The 20,809-nt window shown below is 44.9% G+C and overlaps 9 protein-coding genes across 9 annotated transcripts; 6 read left to right on the top strand and 3 right to left on the bottom strand.

Moving 5' to 3' along the window:
* Positions 1-510: 510 nt before the first annotated feature.
* KUCA_T00004798001 (uncharacterized protein) lies at positions 511-2,715 on the top strand (the record flags this gene model as incomplete). The annotated part of the gene is made up of 1 exon (XM_022605920.1): positions 511-2,715. One exon carries the CDS (start codon positions 511-513, stop codon positions 2,713-2,715), a length of 2,205 nt encoding a protein of 734 aa, XP_022460803.1.
* Positions 2,716-8,243: 5,528 nt separating this feature from the next.
* Positions 8,244-8,918, top strand: KUCA_T00004797001 (uncharacterized protein; the record flags this gene model as incomplete). The annotated part of the gene is made up of 1 exon (XM_022605918.1): positions 8,244-8,918. One exon carries the CDS (start codon positions 8,244-8,246, stop codon positions 8,916-8,918), a length of 675 nt encoding a protein of 224 aa, XP_022460802.1.
* Positions 8,919-10,686: 1,768 nt separating this feature from the next.
* On the bottom strand, positions 10,687-11,343 carry KUCA_T00004796001 (uncharacterized protein; the record flags this gene model as incomplete). The annotated part of the gene is made up of 1 exon (XM_022605917.1): positions 10,687-11,343. One exon carries the CDS (start codon positions 11,341-11,343, stop codon positions 10,687-10,689), a length of 657 nt encoding a protein of 218 aa, XP_022460801.1.
* Positions 11,344-11,682: 339 nt separating this feature from the next.
* Positions 11,683-13,131, top strand: KUCA_T00004795001 (uncharacterized protein; the record flags this gene model as incomplete). Its single annotated transcript, XM_022605916.1, has 1 exon — positions 11,683-13,131. One exon carries the CDS (start codon positions 11,683-11,685, stop codon positions 13,129-13,131), a length of 1,449 nt encoding a protein of 482 aa, XP_022460800.1.
* A 499-nt stretch (positions 13,132-13,630) lies between these two features.
* KUCA_T00004794001 (uncharacterized protein) lies at positions 13,631-14,989 on the top strand (the record flags this gene model as incomplete). Its single annotated transcript, XM_022605915.1, has 1 exon — positions 13,631-14,989. One exon carries the CDS (start codon positions 13,631-13,633, stop codon positions 14,987-14,989), a length of 1,359 nt encoding a protein of 452 aa, XP_022460799.1.
* A 175-nt stretch (positions 14,990-15,164) lies between these two features.
* KUCA_T00004793001 (uncharacterized protein) lies at positions 15,165-17,080 on the bottom strand (the record flags this gene model as incomplete). Its single annotated transcript, XM_022605914.1, has 3 exons — positions 15,165-16,803; positions 16,858-16,922; positions 16,979-17,080. The coding sequence occupies 3 exons, from the start codon at positions 17,078-17,080 to the stop codon at positions 15,165-15,167; spliced, it is 1,806 nt and encodes a 601-aa protein (XP_022460798.1).
* A 180-nt stretch (positions 17,081-17,260) lies between these two features.
* On the top strand, positions 17,261-18,832 carry KUCA_T00004792001 (uncharacterized protein; the record flags this gene model as incomplete). Its single annotated transcript, XM_022605913.1, has 1 exon — positions 17,261-18,832. One exon carries the CDS (start codon positions 17,261-17,263, stop codon positions 18,830-18,832), a length of 1,572 nt encoding a protein of 523 aa, XP_022460797.1.
* Positions 18,833-19,385: 553 nt separating this feature from the next.
* KUCA_T00004791001 (uncharacterized protein) lies at positions 19,386-19,927 on the top strand (the record flags this gene model as incomplete). The annotated part of the gene is made up of 2 exons (XM_022605912.1): positions 19,386-19,396; positions 19,537-19,927. 2 exons carry the CDS (start codon positions 19,386-19,388, stop codon positions 19,925-19,927), a joined length of 402 nt encoding a protein of 133 aa, XP_022460796.1.
* Positions 19,928-20,166: 239 nt separating this feature from the next.
* On the bottom strand, positions 20,167-20,595 carry KUCA_T00004790001 (uncharacterized protein; the record flags this gene model as incomplete). Its single annotated transcript, XM_022605911.1, has 1 exon — positions 20,167-20,595. The coding sequence occupies one exon, from the start codon at positions 20,593-20,595 to the stop codon at positions 20,167-20,169; it is 429 nt and encodes a 142-aa protein (XP_022460795.1).
* Positions 20,596-20,809: the final 214 nt, after the last annotated feature.

Raw genomic sequence — 20,809 nt, 5'->3', positions numbered from 1 at the left:
GAGAGAGAGAGAGAGTAATTTTGTGTGAGCTCAGAATTATCGCCTTGTGCATAAGGGGGGACCTAAATAGCCTCTCCCAACTTTAGTAACAGGACGATGCCGATTGAAGATTCGGGAGAAACAACATGATAGGCAGATCCTGGAGACCTTTGCCGGAGCCGAAGGTACAGAGACATAACCAATTAGGTTTGAGTACTTGCGTATAGCACGTGGAATTTGATCCCAGCAAAACCTTAAATTTGTGACTATAATAATTCATGTCACAATCTGTCAAAAGATCTTGGTTGTTCTTATCAACCGCATCTTCCTCCCTTTCCATCATGTCAAGGCGATGAGTTACCGCATACGGTGGTGAAGACCGAAGTCCGATTTACCACTCAATGTTAATAATGTGTTGGTCAGTACACGCGATTTGAGGCCTGGTGAAGTTGCCTCCAAACGTCAAAACCTTTCCTCGCGATTGTTTTTCAAGTTGCCCTCCAAATAACTGCTGGTTTGGTTCGTTTGAAAATGCCAGAGCACGAGACCACAGATCTGCCTGATAAGGAGCGGTTGTTATTTCCGGTCTCCTGCGTGACTTGCAGGAGACGAAAAATCAAGTGTGATAGAGTGCTGCCTTGTCTCTCATGTGTTAAAAGAGGCGAAGACTGCCGGTATCCAGAGAAATACAGATCCATTGAGATATCCCAATTTGTTCCGCAGCTTAGAGATGTGGAGGAGAACCTTTCCGGGGGTTCTGAAAACCAAAGCCTACTACATGATATTGTAAGACTTAAAGAGGACAATCATGTTTTGCTGACTGAACTCAAGAGAGTGAACAGGAACAGGGCTCTTAGTGCTCTGGGAATTAGTCCGGCAAACAGCAGGAAAAGAGATCGAGATCAGGAGAAAAACATGGCCACTTGTCCGGCAAAGGAGATGTCATACCCCATGACCGATGAAGACTTTTCTCTTAGTAGGATCAATCAGTATTTTGTGGGAGGCCAATCGAAGTTTTTGGTCACGGAGTTGGTATTAGCAAAAGATTCCTACAATTTGGAAAGATTTATCAAAATGGGCGATGTGCCCGTGAGTTTTGGTCTCACAAAGATGGTCATAGACGACGACAAGGCCAATTTTCACTTGACGAAAACACTTTGCGATACTTTCTTTAAGAGCAGGTCTTATTATAACAATTTCATCAGCAAGAGCTATATCAACGGCTACCTGGAGAGATATCCTGCCTCACTGAAGGATCCAGACAGTCACGATACTATCATGTTGATCACTATGATGTGTTTGTCGGTGGTTAGATTCTTGCATGATACGAATCCATTATTGACACCTTACAAGGTGGATTTTCACACGCTAAGGCAGCAGCTTTACACCAAGTTTTTTTTCCTGAAAACGATAACTAAACCCTTCAATGTATACAGAAGACAAGCGTTGATACTGGCTTGTGAGGACTACTACTTTCAGACGGAAACAGAGATGGCGTTTGCGTTGCTTTATGAGATTGCTGGCAGTTTCAACAGGCAACTCATAGATGAAAGAACATCTCTGTTGATGGAACAATTCAATATGCCCGGTATGGGGTCACATGAGAAGGTGAAGGTGGTTCGTGAAGACTTGGAGGTAGCATCTTGGTTGGCTGCGACGTCGCTTGCTAACGTGGTCAGCGCTGCTTTTGTGAGATCTACCGCCAATTTGTTTCCAGCTAGTCCGTTATGCAAATATGCAGACATTCGCATCGCGTATAACCTGGGTATTGGCGAGCTTTTGAAGGCTACGGTGCAGGTTTTGATGGACGTTGCGGGAGTATCGAGTGCGCACAATAAGGAATCGATTATGGAGCTTCAGGATGCCTGGACACAGGAATTGACCATTTACAAGGATCTTTTGGGAGGAAACGTGGAAAAGAGAAAGGAGGTGTTGAAGGCATTGCAGAAGATGAACGCTACCGACTTGGACGGATCCAGTTCCGATGACTCTGTGCCAGACGCCGGGTTACGTTCTTACGAGGATATCGGAAACACGGAGAATTTACTGATTGACTCAGACTTGGAGCTTCTGTCTGATTTGTTGATGGGTTATGTTGGTAAAGGGCTTTTGTCAGAGACATATATGCTACGATGTCCTAATGGTTTAGACGATACTCTGGAGTCGATCATCAAGGCATTGAACATCATGGCCGATCTTCTAAGACTCTTGGAGGAAAAGAAGAAGAAGTGTTTGAAGTCTGCATTTCCTTTTGCTCACCAGTCTGTTACGAAAGTGGTTAACATGGTGTACACTATTCTTCACCTGGATTACGATTTTATCTATCCGTCCCACTTGAAAATTGCCCTGATACGTCAAAAACTGCTTGTTATCGCGGACCGCTATTCCATTTACTGGCAAATAAACTTTGGAAATATTACAAGTGATATTTCGTTCATGATGCTGAAATATGAGCAACGCCTGAAGAACAGTTTGGATATCGATTGCACTCCTTCAACCGAAGATTCCGATTTCAAATCGACTTCACAGAGTGTCTCAGGAAGTGGACTCACCCCGCAAAGTTACCTGGGCCATGATTATGCGTCTTTTGCGGGTGATTCTCCAAAGCACATGACCAATATTCTGGGTGATCTGGAGGTCTCGTTGAGCCTGATGCCACCTCTACCCAATAGCGAGCAGTGGATGATGGCAGCTTCAGGCACTCCCGGGAACGGTACGAGTCCAGCGTTCTCGTAATTTAATTTGTTTTGTTGAATTTACAGTTTCCGGTTTCGTAGCCAAGGAATTAAAGGACTCGGCAGCAAGTGAGGCTTGTTTTTGGCAGAAAATGTGTCAGTAACTCTTCCATTTTCACCTGTTGCTTACCAGGCTTTGGATTTAAATACCCGGAATGCCAAATGGGATCTCACATTCAAATGGTGGGGATGTCGCAAAGCGAATTGTTGCAATTTTTTCTTTCAGATTGTTTTCCACCCGAGTAGAGCAGTTGGCGTCACGTCTTTTGCTTTTAGGCTTACGAAAATGTCTCTAAAATTAGTATTCAAACTTCGTAATTTTTGGAAGTCGCACCGCAGTAGCGGTATTTGCATTCTTTGCACTTTCAAGTCCTTTGCGTCATAATCAGGCTAGGCTATGATTGGCTTCATGAGGTTTCCGGGATCCTAAGCCTTCAACTTGTCAAAACACGATTAGGATTGATCCTCCGGGGAAAAGTTCCGAGCTCATCCTACCTGACAGCCAACTAACAACCAAAGAGGGATTGGTCCCTCAGTTACCGGTATTTTCATGCCTGAATGACCGCACACATGGAATGCTGGCTCAAGCGATCCGTCAATGCTGAGGGTCTGCGGTCCAAACGGCACAATAGGGACCATAGAGTGGTGTTGAATGGATACCCCTAGGGCTCTTTTCTGCTACTTCAACCGGTAGTTACAGATATCAAAATGTTCACAAGAGCCAGAGGTTCGCATTCATCCAACTTACGGGATCCAAACTAAAAGAAACAGGCTATATTATCTCCAATTCCGTTTGAGTAGTGGTTTGCTCAACCCAGATCGGGAACATGTCAAACATCATAATCGGCTTTTTTCGCCGAAGAACCAAGGCATTGACATAAGCGTCCTGAGTTATTGTAAACATATTTGTCCTATTGGCTCTACTTGAAAATGACATCAACTAATGAAGAAACTTGCGTTAAATGATGATAGTATAATTGTGGCAACAAGAGCTGCATGCTAGAAGTGGCCAGAATCATTCAAATATACTACGTTTTAAATTTAACAGAAATGGTAATAGTGTGTCTCATTGACTCAACGTCTCATTCACTTTAAACGGTCGCCTCAAGCTTGTGCCTAGTTTCTTCAATGTTCTCGAGCCTTTTTTGCCATGGCAACGTTTTGACAGATGGTTGACAGTGGATGGAAACCAGCGGGAAACTATGAAAAGCTTGGTCTGGTAATTCTAACCGCCATGCAGATTTTCCTTCAATAATATTTTCAAAAAAGAACGACAGAAATGGCCGTTATTCTTCCGCAGAACTAAGGAAGTTCCCAATGTGGAATAAAGATCATCCTAGGTGGGGAAGAATTAGGTTGGCTCCCCATTGGTCCCTTTTTGGTGGAAGGTGACAAAGGCGTGCAAAAGAAATGGCCTGTCGGAATTTCCGATAAATTTCGGGCTCCCCGATGCCATTCCGCCTTTACCAATGGCTTACTGTGATTTCACTGAACCGGCAGAACTGGCCTGGGAAATGCACTTGTCGGATTCAGCAGATGCCGAAAAGAGGGATGTAAATCATTCGCTTTGTTTTTCGAACGCGTCGAAAATGTTGAGAGAAACTCTCAGAGCTTTTATATGTACAACAACCGCACGAGAAATACTGGAAATAAGTACTTGGAGCATACCGATACATATATATATATATATATATACATATATGAACACGGCTTCTATATCCAAATTACATAGTTATTATCAAAATTGATTCTCTATAATTCAATTTGAAAAAAATTCTTTCGTCTTTCCATTTCCATCCCTCTAAACCAAGTGCAGACTTCGCTTGAAGTTCCTGTCGTGCTCTGGACCAAATCACAGCGTCTGAATTGGCTAGCTCTTACCCCGAAACTCGTGAAAATCTTGAAAATCTCGATTCCAAACCAAGCCCATGATCACCTAGACTAACGCAATGCACGATCGCCTATTCTTGTTCCCGGCATTTGCTAGGCAAAGAGTCGATGATTGGTCGGAAATGTGCACATTTCACGCTTATTGTCTTAGTGAGAGGATTTTGGAAACGAAGCACGCTTAACCTTAAAGAAAAGAGCTGATTGAATCCGGCCGGCCAATCAACTAAACGGCTCGATGCATCGGAAACCTACTCTATTGAGTCACGACGTCCGATAGGCCTGATCGAGAAATATTTGCCGGATATGTATCCCAGCTAGTCCCAAACTCCGATACCGGGGAACCCACATTAGTTTCCATTCCAAGCGGGACCTGTTTGAACTATACACGTCTAACATGCGTGGTGCAGCTCCGCCGATTAGGAAGGATAACGAGAGCGTCTAATGGAGTTACAAGACGGAGCAACCACTTGTGCGCCTAAATTTCGGTGATAAAATAAAAAATAACAGTCACAGATGTCCGTGGGAATGTCGTAGTAACGGATTTGAAGGGGTTTGCATATCGAGGAACGATTGCGGGATACTTAGTATTGGCATGTTTACCTCTGTGAGGTGACCTGCTATTAGCTTTCTGTACATGTGCCTTCGAAAACGCTGGGTTTTCTCAAAGATTCTTTTCTCAGATCTCTTTTTCCAAAAATTGGGACATCCATAAGCGGCTTACGATATGTTTCCATCGAAATCTAGACTACAGATTCTGCTGGACTGGTCGAATACAGACAAACATGCCTTCTTGTGAACTGTGGAATTTCGTCCCGGAGTCAGTTACTACCTTTGTGAGAAGATCATTTGGGCCATGCACTTCTGCAGACGGCATGCCGTTCCGCCAACGGTTAGTGGTCGTTTCCGTTTCCGGTTTCGGTCAAATAAGAAACAGCTGGTGGTTGACTACCCCTGGAACTCAGCCAATGACACCTCGGTTTTACCGAGCTGCCCTAAGTTGAAGACCATTGAAAAATATCGATGACATTTATAAAGTGTCAACTGCCAAGCTTCAAAATATTGCTTTATTGCGGTCCATTACCTGTAGACCAAAAAACGTCTAGGCGCCAAACCGAATTAATACTCCAAACTTGAAACTCCGCAGCCATGTTTTCAGAAATGGAGCGATGGAGTTAACAGGTTGGAGATTAGTCGTTAACACCTTCCCAAATTGATATTGTTGTGCACAGCCTTTTTTGGAATAACCCACTTTCAAAACTAAATCGGCAAACTCAAACCTGATAATGCGATCCAAAATATTAAATTCACTAAGCCTTCGAAGCTGGTTAACAGGCGCGATTTTGTAGATCTTTAGATTTCGTTTGCCCCTTTTATGCTCGTTATCCATTATACTTTATTGACGTTTAGATGTTGCAATTGTTCATTTTTCGGATGCCGCCACTTCTCACGCACGTCTCACGTCTCACGTCCCACTTGGTCCCATAAGCCTATCCCACTTTGATATCAACCAATCCCATAACTGCATGCAGCATTTCCGATATGGAGGAAACAATGGGTTTGCTTTGAAGCATCTGAACGGGCGAAGTTTAAGGTCCCCAACTACATCCAATCTAAAGAGGCTAAAAAGAGAGGGGGAGACGCAGAATCGCATAGGGTATTAGTTTGTAAATGAAAACCAATTGATTACATACCTCTCAGCCCCAAGCTTTCATGGATAATCGAATGTTCACTCCATTTGATGTGTTGTCCCCTTTTTTGTATTCAACCTGAAAGCCTAAAGTGTCAAGTCCGCAGATGCAAACCCGGGTCTCGAAGATGCGCTAGTTTAACTATAAATCTGGACATCGCTGGAAATTTGAATTCAAGTGGCTCACAATTGCCTATGTCTGATCTTGGGGTTATTATGATTTAATGTTTGACAAACCTAAAACCTCATTGGTCAAAAAATAGATTTTCAAAATTTTGTAAGATCTACAATACAGAACTGGGCATTCAGATTCGTTGCTAGTCAACCACAGAACGGGTATTTCAATGAACTTGCCCAGACCAGCTAAACAAGTAAACGTCATCCATTGAATATTCGCGGCTACTGATTCAAAAGTCGAGATTCCCCAAAGTCCTTTTCATTTCAGCCACCACAACTTCAATGCACCGCCGTCCTACTGTAGCAGAGATGTCAGCAAATGGCGGATAATCAACTTCCTAATTGGGAATGCACCATGTGATCGAAATTTCCACAATAGGCAAGAAGTTGTGTTACTAGCATGCTGTTAAATAGACTTTTCATTGTGGACCTACGCGTTGACGCTTTGCGAGTTGGGTGTTGTAGTTGGCCACTCTCCTTCAATTCCACTCGTTAATTATTCTGACATCGTACTTGTTTAGCGTGGCTCTTTTCCGCTCCATGGTGCAGTCTGTAGCGCTGGTAGTGTATCGCAGAGCTCAACTTAGCCGTGTCAGATGCAGTCGCGTGCGGACGCTTAACTTGACACGTACACTTTGTAGTGGCCGCTATTGAATGAGACCTTTCTGGTCCGTTTTTGTGAATTCTGAATTCTCGAATTTCTTAAATCCACATTCACGGCATTTCGAGTGGCATTTCAGCTCTATTCGTTAGAGCCATACGGTACAAACCGCACCATGTATCTCGAGAGATTTAGCCGCGCATGGGTCGGACTACGGTCTTCAATTCTTGTTTGCAAGTCTTTACATCATGCTGGATCAGATAGGGTCTAGGCGATTTTACTGTGTATGCGCCCGGTCACGCAATGATTACATGTGGTCTCTCGGTAACAGTTCATTGTGCTGGTGGGTGATAGTGGGTGATGGTGGATGGCATGAACTTTCCCAGACGATCGGGAGTAACCTTCCGTAGTTGTTCATGAAGGGACCGAAATGGGAAGCAGCAACGGCAAGGCAAGGGGAAAGATGGGACTGCTTCAACGTCAACATATGAATGCAATGGTGTAGGCTTTGTTAATTTTATTATGAAAGCGCTTCAAGATATTACCTTAGACCGAACCAAAGAGTAAAAAATCTAACCTCAACCTGAAGTTCGAACTCGTTAAGCGCCAAGTTTGTTAACTATAAATTTAGTAATCACACTAGTTTTCCAGCCAGCGCGAGCTCGATCACCGATCTATCCCAAGCATACACCACCAGCTGCACCAGGCCTGGCAAAATCCTAGACTTATGTTTCATGCGAGCATGATTTCTGTTAGAATTCCCGTCAGCACGCTTGGTGCTAATGATATGCTAACCCAAAGCCCGAAGCTGAATCAGATACCCACTTGACACTTGACGTGCTGTCCGACTTTTGGCGGACAATCTCAATTTACAAGTTTCTGGTCCAAAAACGCATCCCAGATGGTGTCGCAAAAGATGCCAAAAAGGTCGATCAGAATTCCCCAAGCTCCTGCAAAAAAAGAAATCCATGCACTGCACGGTGGAATCAACGCTGGGAACGGATATCCCTTGTCCTGCACATCTGCATCATCCCAAAAAAAGCAATTTATCGATATTTATCGAACAATCCGTTATAAATCCTAGTCCCCGTCCAGTTTTTCAACTTTTTCAAACCTGTTCAATTCATCGTTGACGAAAAAGATTCCAAAACTCACAAAACTTTGCTATTTGAAAATGGAAATTCACTCGCTCATCAACACGGCTTCATTGAACCAGCAAAGGCAATTACCCGGTTTAACCCCGCCGCAATCGCCTCAAGATGGTGAGCTGTCGTCGCTCCCTCAGCAGAGCCAGTTTAGGCAGAGCTCCACTAGCTTTGCCCAAAAGACACCAAATTTTCAATTCAAATTGCCCCCCATACAATCAATGCTCGACAACATTGCCCAGAACGAGTCACAGGGTGCTTATTACCCTCAATTCCAGTCGTCAGCGCTGCCTTTGTCGCCATTATCGTCGAGATCACCTTCAGTTGTAAGTGTTTCGAGGCAAGAGCAAAGTCTCCAGCCACAAAATGCGCCACATCCTGGATCGGAAATGGGCTCGTTTCCTGCTCATGAATATCCGGCACCTCAGAAACCGCTAATTCTGATTTCCTCCCAGAGATCGTTCTCCTCCAACCATCCTTCATCCAAGAAAAAGAGGTCTAATTTACCAAAAAAGACCACAATGATACTGCTGACTTGGCTTAATGAAAATCTGAATCATCCTTATCCTTCGTCAAAACAGAAGAATGAGCTGATCTTCCAAACAGGACTAAGCTCACAGCAGCTGTCAAACTGGTTCATTAATGCCAGGAGGAGGAAGATCAGCTTGTTGAGGGAAATCAGAAACAACACAACTGAAGCATAGGACCATTCCAGCGCCATCGGTCCTGCTCAAAATTGGGTCTAGCCGTGAAGTTACTAGTTGAGCTAGTATCAGCGTTAAGCTTAAGCTACTGTTAGTTTGAGTGGGATGTGGTGAAGGTGCTATAATCGGGACGAGTATGGCAATTTTCACATCTGATTCATTACTTTTCACCATCCATATTTCCACCCCTCATCCACCTCACCATACACCTTACCATCCATTTTTCACACCGATTTCCACATCTCACATATCCACATTTCCCCCACACATTGCTGTATCATACTCGTTTGTTCTTTTTTTCCTTACTGCTTTTTTCCTGCTTTTTATCTTCCCTTCAGACTGCGTCTGGGGAATCTGTTCGTTACAAACAGGACTTCTATAAAAATCACTTGCTGTGAGAACCCCACGGTTTTGGGTTCCTTCAATTCATCGATCGCCAGATCTCAGTTCTATAGTTTACTTACTTGTATTTAGCAATAAATCTGTTCTGAAAATACCACGTATTTGGCAGTCAATGTGGGAGCCAAGGGAGTTCTGGGATTTGGGTTTATGTCCCACTAACGTACAAACGGCAACCCGTGATGGCGAGCAAGCTGCTGAGTCGGCTGATCTATGAGCTATGGAATATATAGATCATTCTATTCGATCTAGGACCTAGGCGAAAGCGCCTTTGTTCTCTCTCCTCTTACACTTCTTCGGTCGGATATCCTGGCTGGTGACCGCAGCTGGATGTAATCCATTCCGACAAAGCCTCCGGACTGCCGTCGGCTTCCCGAAGCAACACGGTTAAAATGACGAGGCGATGTTACTAAACAGAACGTACCAAGGCCTAATATTAAACGGCCAAGCTTTAATTTTGGCATGTGCAGGGTAGAGCAGGCGACAAAAACATGCCATTTCTGCTGCAAGATGTTTGCCTATGCAAATTTTATTGTGCCGTGGAGAATTGAAGAGATGGTGGTTAGCGCCGGTTAAACCGGCTAAATATAACTCCACACTATAATGATTTGCACGCATATCTACTTCCTTCCATAATATTTTCATCAGCCGGTTATAATGATCCATGCTTTGTAATAATTAAGCCTGCATTCTGAATTTTGACTGGTTCTAGAGTATTATAACTCAGTCTAGACAAGTATTAGTCCATTTTTTTAGCAAGTGGTAACTCACTCCGTATTATGTCACTTTTTAATTCCTCCTGCACCGGCTTAACCCGTACGACATATTGGTTACTCAGCGCTACCTATAATATTTCATTCTACCTGCGATACTGTCACATGCATATATCACTCTCGGTTGCTCCTACCAAGTTCGTTATAAAGTGTATTTTAGTCGTTTCTATTAGATCTATCTGAAAAAAAAAAACGTTTATCATTGCGGGCAACTCAGAGGCTTTATGCTCCCCACAGTGCAACAAAGAAAACAGCTAATTCATGCTTTAATTAATTCTTATTGATATCTTGATGGATTAGCTATGATTATTTGGTAATTTTTTTTGGTTTTTAGTATGACCAGCAAATTTTATTCCGTCACCGTGGGTAGCCGTTGAGTTGCTAGAGGCCTTCAGAAACCCCTTTCTATACACCTTGACCAAGCATCGCCTGTCGTTTTCTTTTGTCTCGTAACCGCATCAGGGACTATTTCTGCAGATTGAACTCAGGAAATTGCAGCCAGTAACCTGGTTTGCTGTCAAGTAGCTTCGAACTCGGAACAAGTTGGTTGGTCCGTTCTTCGCCGACATCTCGTATTCTTCACGCTCTCTCCGCATTCACCTCATATGGGGAGGTACAAACTCAGAGTCGCCCCTTGCTCCCGCTTGGCTCATGTGTGGGGGAACGTTCACCGTGAACTGAGTGTTCTCCCATTCCGAAACGCCAGGTCCAGATGCAGTTTCAGCGTCAGACCTGTAACTACCGCTTGGATGCCTTCTCTCGCGATAGCCACTGTTCTGCCTGCGATATCCGCCCCGCGCTCCTCTTCTGCTCCTCGTATCCGTGTGCGTGCGTTGACCTCCGTTTTCGCCCCGGCCAAACTGCCGGCCTTCTGTAAACCCGGGGTCCAAGTCTATAGCCATGCTTCTTCCATTGATTCTCGTTCCGTTCAAATATTTGACTGCGGAAAGCGCTCCCTTGGAGTTGGCAAATATGATGAAACAGAACCCGGTGGGCGTCATGGTGTATCTGTCCAGACCCATGATGATTTTCTTCACCACCCCACACCGACTGAATAGCTCATATAACTGTTCTTCTGTTGTTTCCACTGAAAGTTTGCCGATATACACAGTCCCTGACGTGACCGACTTCTTGAGGTTTTCGTATCCATCCGGGTCTCTCCTGGCCTTTCTGACCAGATATAGCGAAGGCTGGTCCAGACGGTACGATGTGTTCTTGAACACAACTTCGTCGAATTCCTTCAAGTCTGACATTGCTGAATTGGAGATTTTGATATCGCTACTACAACACCTTCTCCTTGGTTGACAGAAAGCCTTGAAAAATAGAGGTCGTACCCTAAACGAATCTGTTTTGTTACACGACCGTTACCCTGCGAAAACGTGGGCCATCCCTATTAACCCCGACTTCGTTCCCAGCCACCACCATCCTTAAGTCGTTCTTAATACACCCAGTATTTTGAAAAGGTAACGCCAGCAAAAGAACTTCTAGTTTGACAAGTCCACACTGAGCGTTTCAGGTTTACTTGTGCCAATTTTTTCTCGTGTCACTACCCCAACCCCCTAGTCCTACACACATCCCTACCGCCGGATCTAATGGGAAATAGCCCGTCCAAAGATGACTCTTCGGTATCAGCTACCGCTTCCAGTGGAGCTGGAGCTTCCAGCTCTCTATCTACGTCCTTGATTGCTGCCGCGGAGGATGAGCCGTCGCGAAGTATGCACTTCAAAAAACAAGCGCAGTTGGAGAGGCATCCAAGATCCATTACTGAGATTCCCAGCAGCCCTCGTTACGATGAGGACGCGATGAAGACACCCAAGCAGAAGTATCAATCAACGCATGAGTCGGGATCACCTTTTGATCTAGAAATTGGGGTCAATATGGCAAAGGCACTCTCCATATCGAAGCTCTCCCCCCACAATTTCCTGGTTCCCACGAGCAATTCTCCCGAAAATGTGTCTTCTTCAATGGGTTCGGACAATTCGTATTTCACAGATGTTTCCTCAAGCTCAGTTTCACCTTCGACAACTCCACCGTCCAATCAGGAAACTCTTTTGTATCCTATAGGAGTGAAGGAGGATGCCTCTGAAGAGGCGTCTTTTCCAGGTCAATCCCCTCCTTTAATCGAAAAGCCCTCTTCGGAAAACTCGTTTGATCTCGATGCCATAATTGAAACTTTGGTTGAGACAGGCTTCTCGCGATCATACTCACGGAAGTTTAAAATCAGCGGCAAGGATATCAAGTACATTTGTGCCAGTGCTAGGAAGATATTTTTGGATCAACCTATGCTATTGGAGCTTGCATCCCCTGTTAAAGTAGTTGGGGACATTCATGGTCAATTCCATGATCTTTTGCGGGTGTTCAAGCTGTGTGGATTTCCTCCTCACTCCAACTACCTTTTCCTTGGCGACTATGTGGACCGTGGAAAACAGTCTCTGGAGACGATTCTGTTGCTGCTGTGTTTAAAAATCAAATACCCTGAGAACTTCTTCATGTTGAGAGGAAATCACGAATCGGCTAACGTCACTAAGATGTACGGTTTCTACGATGAATGCAAACGGCGGTCTAGTCTCAAGACTTGGAAGACAGTTGTGGACGTTTTCAACGCACTGCCGGTGGCGGCAACTATAAGCGACAAGATTTTCTGTGTTCATGGAGGTTTATCACCCACACTAACGGATTTAGACCAGATTAGAAGCATCAGAAGACCTACAGATATCCCCGAATCCGGTCTGTTGGCCGATCTCCTATGGTCCGACCCAGACTCGGAAACTAACAATTGGTCTGAGAACGACAGAGGAGTTTCTTACTGTTTCGGAAAGAAGACTGTGACCAAATTCTGTCAGCATTTCAACTTTGACCTGGTAGCCAGAGGCCACATGGTTGTCGAGGAGGGCTACGAGTTCTTTGCTAAGAGGAAACTGGTGACCGTGTTCTCCGCTCCGAACTATTGTGGAGAATTTGACAATTGGGGTGCTGTTATGAGTGTGAATAAGGGTTTGATGTGTTCCTTTGACTTGCTCAAGCCTACACAGAAGAAGTAGAAGAGAAACGACCATCCAGATTGGCCCATCGGATGGCTCAGTTTCCTCCTCATGACATGACTCGGGCCAGTAATAGTCGGCTCGGACATTTATGATTTTTTATACGCGGCTGGGATTTTTGTTTGCATTTTCATTCAGTTTAATTGCTATATTCATCTGCTCACGTAATCATCTCGAGGACTGATCTCGAGGAACGATAACGATGGTCAAGGGTTACCCTGTCGTACCCAAATGGGACCCTAGAAAGTAATGCTTCTGCTCTCTTGTTATCTGTTTGATGGTTGTTCTTTTCTCTTCAAAACTTGATTGAGATCCAAACTTAATTCTATCATTCCTTAATACCGCCATCTGATCACACCTGCCGAAGACTCAACATCAATCACGTGTTTCCTCAGCCCCTGATCACGACCAGAGCAAAACACCACAAGAGCGTCTTCTATTTCATATTGGTGCAATCCATATCACATCTTCCGAGCTAACACAAATAATTTTGTTTGGAATGACTCCTCGGCGAATGACAAGGGCAAGAAACCCGTCTGGCCTCCCAGAAGCAACCGAGTACGACGAAAATGACCCTGGTGAGGAGTCTCAAGAGGAAGTCACAAGGTGTGTCTGTGGCTTTGACGAACTTCAGATCCCTAAAAATGCGCCTGAGTTCAAAGAGGTCGATACTGGATTCTTCATACAATGTGAGGAATGTTCTGCGTGGCAACATGGTTATTGTGTGGGCATAGCCGACAACGACGAGGCCCCTGCTTCGTACTGGTGCGAGCAGTGCAAGCCTCAGTTGCACACGCTATTCGAGGATAATTACGGAGTCACGCGGAGCTGGTATAACCCTGATGGAGAACACAAGGTCAAAAGAAAGAACAACAGGAGAGCGCCTCCCAAGGTTGTGGAGATCAAGGAAGAAAGGAGAGAGAGGGAAGGAGAGGATAAAAAGGTGAATGGGCATAAGCGAGAGAGATCTCGTAGCACATTAAATTCCCGCGATACCGAATACGAGCTGAATTTGAAACGAGCTCTAGAGGAGAGTGCGAAAGAAAGCGGCGTCCAGCCTGAAGAAATCGAGCTGTCAGCCTCTGAGATTCGCGAGATCAGATCACGCACACGAAGCCACGATCCTAGAGGCGAGAGATTTCACGATTTGGGGCTAGAAGACGATGAGGATGGTGGGGATGAAGCTGGGGACGAGGAGGCCTCTGGAAACGCAGAAGGCGTGGAAGAGGGTGTTGATGCTGAGGCTGAAGAGGATGAGGCCACAGATATACAGCTCGAAAAGGCCTCGGGCAAAAAACGAAGGGCCGATAGCGATTCCGAAACTGTTCCAGATCCAAATGTCTCACGGGAAAAGGAGGCCAACGAGGATAAGAAAATTATACCTCCGGTTGAACGATCAGGAACCAATACCGAAGACGGTTTCGATGTGCCTGCAGTTGTCAAACAGCATCCCAAACGCAAGAAGCCCAGTCCACCATCCCAAGAAAATGGCTCTAGAACATCACCCAGGAAGAACGGCTCTAAATCCAAGAAAGGAAAGTCTGAGCAACTCGATTCGGACAAGCCTTTCAAGCCTCGCGTTCCCCAACAAAAATCAACTATCGGTGAAATGCGCAAACGAGTTGCTGGAATCCTGGAGTTTATAGGAAGGACCCAAGTTGAAATGGCCAGTGAGCAGGAACAGAGATCACAGCTAACGAGGTATGTCGAAGATAAGTCCTGGGAGGTGTTGAACTCGGATGTTCAGAGACAGCTTGTGGATGGGTATTCGAGTACAGTTGGGAAGATGGACGATTTGACTAGGAAACTACTTGGATGGGAACAGAAGTTTGGCAAGTATGGAGATCGTCATGCGTGATACGTTACTCGGTTAAATAGGTTGATTTTCATGATAGTCAGATTTATATGATTGTTCTGCAGAGTATCGAACTGGTGACATGCGACCATGTTGGGGTAGCGAGATAACTTGAATGGCTCACATTCTTATGATCCGGTTGTCATTAGGCATCGCGTGATTGACCATAACATTCCACCTATATATCCATTCTTGAATGAAGTCGGCTCTTGGCCCCGTTGGCTCCACCACCAACTCCCAACCCCCACTTCTCTCCAGCTTTGTGAATCGACTCCACAAAACTGGATGTGTTATGGATGCATGTGCCACCAATAACTATTCGCACCGAGTCGTTTTGTGCGTTCAAGTTCGCTATTACTCTGGCCTCCTCGTAGGTCACCCCACCCACGAAAAACAGGATTATGTCCTGGCTCCTTTCGTTCACAAGGTTCGCGTTACGCTGTTGGCCGTCGGATGAGTCAGCCACTGGGAATTGAACAGCTGGAAGTTTTCCTTTTGCACACTTTGAGACAATCGATTCTACCCTTGGAATATGCTGCATGTAAATATTGTCAGTCTCGTGGTTTGCCGTGAGACCAGCAATCAAACTATTTGTGGCTTTAGTGAACACGGTAGAGTCTGCATCATCAATACGACGTTTCAGTCCTGCGTAAGCCAGCAAACTAGAGATGAAGGTGAGTTTATCTGGAGCTACCCCCTGGGATCCCAAAAGCTTCAGCAAACGAGGTAACTGGTTGTTGGAGTTGGACTCGTAACGAAGTGCGTATAATGCAAGAAGACGGATCTTGGCATCCTCTGAGATCGGGACCACTGGATTGGAGGGATTCTCAGGATTCGGTCTATCCTGCAATAATCTTTCGAGCTCTTGCAAGTCGTGATTGTGGTTCTCATTGCACGACATCGTCTGCTCGAGCTCACTAACTTCCCATAGTCTATCGGCATTAATTCTTCTGTCAAGTTCGGACGCCAGTGTCATATGCTTCGCGACGTTGTTGGATAGCTTGCGGAATTCTGGATACGACTCCATGAACTTTTTCATATCCTGAAGAGAATCCATATTTAAGTTGTTTTTCGTCTGTTGCTTGTACTGATCCACATAATGCTTGATCTTGTCACTCAGATCTCCAAAATTCAAATACATCGAATCATGGTAGAACGTATCTTGGTCGCTCGATAGAACTACCTGTTTGAGTTCCTTTGGAGCATTTGGAATACACGAAAGATCCACTGTGTTATTCGCTATACCTATCAGCTCATGAACCATGGATTGGAAAGTCCAAGGGATCAACAGAGGCGTGATGGGGTCATTCTTTCTATCCAATATCAGCAGAAGGGGCGGGGTGTCCTGTTTCACACCAAACTCAAACAGCTGCACGTTCTGGCTGATCTCATACGCCAAATCGCTTGCCAGCTTGGAGGCCATTTTCGAGTTTCTCTCAAACCGTATGATGGGTTTGGCCTTGAGAGAAAGAAGAACTGACATCATCCCTTCAGAAACTTTGTTAAAAACGCCGGGACTCCAGCTATCTATGGCGCTCCCAAAAATGTCGCTTTGGTTGAATGAAAACAGATCCTTGTTCACCACGTAGTAATCCTCAAAGATCTCCACAACTTTAGATACAAGCTCCATATTATCGGACTCGGCCAAACGTTCCAGTTGCGGTTTGGAAACGATGTTGTTGAAATATATCGAGTATCCCGAATACTTTGGGTTCTGTAATTCGTCAACCAAGGCCGTAATGGTTTCTTCCGTAGGTTTTACGAAACAAATACACTTGAGATGTCTCATTTTATCCCTCGATAGGTTCTCGAGACGGCTGTAAACAGGTTAGTGGCAAGCTAGGGAACAAAAAATTATATGTCATACATACTCAATGAGATATACCTCATGCTGCAACAATTCAGATTGGGTAGAAACCAGGGATATAATCGGGCCCTTGTTTAAAATGTTAGTACCACTGTTATCACTGATATCTGCAGATTGGCACTCACCGTAAACTGGTCTAGCAACAAAACACGGATATCGGACGAATCATTATCCGATCTAGCTAGAATTCGGTCAACATAACCGTGAGAAACCTTCAAAAGATCCATGTTTGCCACGAATGATGAAGTCGCAACTGAGATTGAAGTCAAGCATAAGTAACTAGACATGATGTAGTGATACCTATCGAGCTGTCGGGTAGTGTACTTGTTGAATTATCCCAATGAGTTTTGCACGACTGAACAGCTGCCATCTGGCTCCATATCAGCCTTATTAGCCTCAGATTTGTAATGTTAGCTGCCACGGATATCAACAGTTCATTCATGACAAGCACTCCGCAACCGCCGTTTCCGCTGGTGCGAGGCAAGTCGTCGTCGTCCCTAAAGGACGAGGGCAAAAAGAGGCTGGTGAAAAAGTTTACTGCTGGTAAGGTGATGGCGCACAACAGGAACAACTCCTACGGCAAGAACCTGAACAAGCTGACGAGAATCACCTCACTAGAGCCTCAGGACAGTGTGATATCAGAGGATAGGCCCAAGATGAACCGGTCGAAGAGTTCCGACCTGATTCTCTCAAAGTCATCCCAAAGGTCACGGTCCAGCAACAAGCTCAACACACTGGCCTCAACTAAAAAGAGCAGTACGAATTTGTTCAACCATCCTCTGAATAGACCGAGGTCTAGAGGAAGCAAGGTTATTATTGAATTCAGCGATAACAAGCAAGAATCGGACGAAGACGAGGAGGAGGTGGAAGATTTCAACGACAACGTCAAGGTCCTAGGTGTTGAACAAAGCAGAATTGAAGAAACACCGGAACCGGATTCGCCCGAAGAGGAACAAAACGACAATTACACAGCAAAAGAAAGGTCAGACATATTGACGGCATACAATTCCGGATTTTTGCTATCTCAGTCTACTGGCGTAGAGAGACCACTGGCAGTCAACTCAGTTGCTCCCCATAACCACAACCTTCACAACCTCATGTTAAATAACAAAGTTTCTCAAGCGGGAAACTATTTTGGACTGTCAGCGAAAAGGCCCCCCTTTGCTTCTAGATTATCATCTCGGGGGTCGTTGAACCAGGTCGAACAGACTTTCACACCAGCTGGGTCTGAACCTGCATCGCTATCGAACCAAAGTTCCCAGTTGATCTTTCAGCCTTCTTCTACGGGATTGAATAAAGAGATTTCCCACCAAGACAGAACCTCCGATAAACCTTCAATCAAGGATTTCTCGGACTTTCTGAGTACGAAGTCATCGTCCGTTGAAACCAGAACGCAGCAAAAGCTATGGCTGCAGCGCGAGAGTGCACTATTGCCTAGTTCGGGAGATTCCTCAACAAATCTGGTGGGAGCTTATGCTACAAACTCTCAGTTCCGCACGGAATTTGAGAAGTTTGCGAGGGAATACCTGAACGTGAGGAGGTATGTCAATCCCACCGTTGAGTCTTTGAAGCGGATAGACATTCCTCGGGTGAAGCTTGCTAAGAATCGGAGAGCACAGGACATCGAGTCTGTTTCGAGGGAAAACTCTGCGTTTGCTTTCCAACAAAGACAGGATTCCAATGAAGTTCAGAAGCATCTGGCGAGGATGTGGCAGAATGGATGCAATCAGCATCTACCTCAGAAACCTGAACTGAGGAATCAAGACAGGTTCTCAAGCAGTCTCAAAAGTCAAAGAGACCAGGAGGGTACGGCGTTTGGGAATGTGAACTTAGCCATGACGCAGACCGCACTTGCTTCGCCTCAAGCGCCTACGACCAGAGCGCAGGCCGCTAGAGGCCAATTGACGAGAACCAATACAGCTCCTGGAATGATGAATGGGGCTCAAGTGCATATTAGTGGTAAGATGGTAAGCAATTGAGAAAGAGCCAAAGCACGTTAAATCAACTCATGTCTTGGACGAGAGCTAGCAGATAGATGGCAGCGATGGTGGTGAGCCCGCTCAAAACTGAATGGAATTCAGATATTAAAGAGGCTTTTTAACAGCCACAGGAAAATGATTATGATAAAGAAACTAAAGAACTGAGCGATCAATTGTCGGTAAATCAAAGAAAGTAAGTAATGAGTGAGAAATTATTAGAGTCATGGGAGATCTTCTTTTTTGTAAAAATTCTTGAAAAACCTAAGAAACATAGAAAACAAAAGAGCCCAAAGAGATCAGCCAAACCCATTTCAAAAGTCTAAAAAAGCCCGAAACAAAGACTTTCCACTTACCCAAGTCTCGGTATAGGTTCACATGAAATTATTTCACGATCTTGGAATGCTTCCTCATTTTTTGGAGCCGCACGTTCCATGTAATGGTTAAGGCACGACAATCCGTTCAACATCCATCCCTAAACCAAAGGCAATGTAGACCAAGTCACATCTCCAGCAACCAGCCAGTGTGTCTGAAACTGATCCGCAACATACTCAGTATGTCGAAAGTGTAAGTGTCGATGAAGTCTTTGTTTTAATAGTTTTGTTGTGGGTAGATGACTGCGAGAAAATTTGAGCTTTTTGCAGTGCCCCGATCCACGAATTTGGGGAACCGAGGTACTAACGTCATATCAGACCAAGAAATTTCAGGCTCTTAGAAGAGCTGGAAAAGGGTGAAAAGGGCCTCGGTGCAGAATCATGTTCGTATGGATTGCAAGATCTGGATGATATTTCCATGACCTCCTGGAATGGCACCATACTTGGTCCTCCAAATTCATCTCACGAAAACAGAATCTACTCTCTAACTTTGGAATGTGGCGAAGAGTACCCAGAAAAGCCACCAAAGGTGAAATTCTTGAGCAAGATAAATCTTCCATGTGTTAATAGTACGACAGGTGAAGTTGATGCATCCAAGTTCCCAACTATAGGGAAGTGGAAGCGGAGCTATAATATGGAGATAGTGCTATTAGAGTTGCGGAAGGAGATGGCCTCTGCTGCAAATCGCAAGTTGGCACAGCCAGCTGAGGGGTCTACCTTCTGAGGACCGGGGAACGCAGAGAGTCGAGGGTGAAGTTGATGATCGTTTGTAACCTTCAGATAGTTTCCAATCTGAAGAAATTTGACAGGCCAAATTTGGCAATGTATGAAGATCTGGTCAAAGAGCCCGTATACATCCCGAAATTTTTGTCCGTTGCATTGATAATATATCTAACACAAGTTGCATTGTAGAAGTCACTGTCCGTGTGAGAATAACCATATTCAATAGCTGATAGCATAGATCTAGCCAGACCCATCTCCATACTCTTTCTCAAATTTCAAACGTAACACCTCGTCTGCAGCCATAAACCGTTTCAAAATATCCCCTTTAACAGCCGCCTGGCCCTGACTGGACAAATAGTCGTTGTCCTTGGCTGTGGTAACCTCAATGTTGATGTATCTTCCATCCGCTTTGTCAGTAGGCCAGCTTTCTATCTCAACTTTGCGGTCTCTCGTACTTTTAGACTTTTCCGATATGGCTCCTATTAAGCATCGCTGGAAAAGCCGTTTGAATGGCAAACATATCACCTCTGTTCCATTGAAAGTGCATTGGTTCTGGGTGATGGAGTATAGATCGCAGTCCTTTCTTGGTTTCGCAGGTGAGTCAACCAGAACACCACTAAACATCGTCTCTACTTCCTCCTTGGAGTAAACCGGCACTGGAGGTGCCATTATAAACAATACTGAGAAAAGCGCTCAAACCGAATAAATAATGGTGCCAAACAGAGAAGAAGAAGAAGAAGCCTTCAATGTACCAAAGACAAGTGACATCATCCCAAAAAAAGGCGTTCCCTACTCATCTCCTCAATCCAAACACGCGCCATTAACTCAATCTGAATAGTGTCTTGTTCCTGTCTTCTTTACAGTCAAATACCATCAATTCTAC

The sequence above is a fragment of the Kuraishia capsulata genome, genomic scaffold (assembly GCF_000576695.1).
Source record: "Kuraishia capsulata CBS 1993 genomic scaffold, Kuraishia_capsulata_scaffold_6, whole genome shotgun sequence".
NCBI classification, from domain to species: domain Eukaryota; kingdom Fungi; phylum Ascomycota; class Pichiomycetes; order Pichiales; family Pichiaceae; genus Kuraishia; species Kuraishia capsulata.
Note: the sequence above shows the minus strand (reverse complement) of the source record. Positions and strands in the feature narration are given on the sequence as shown.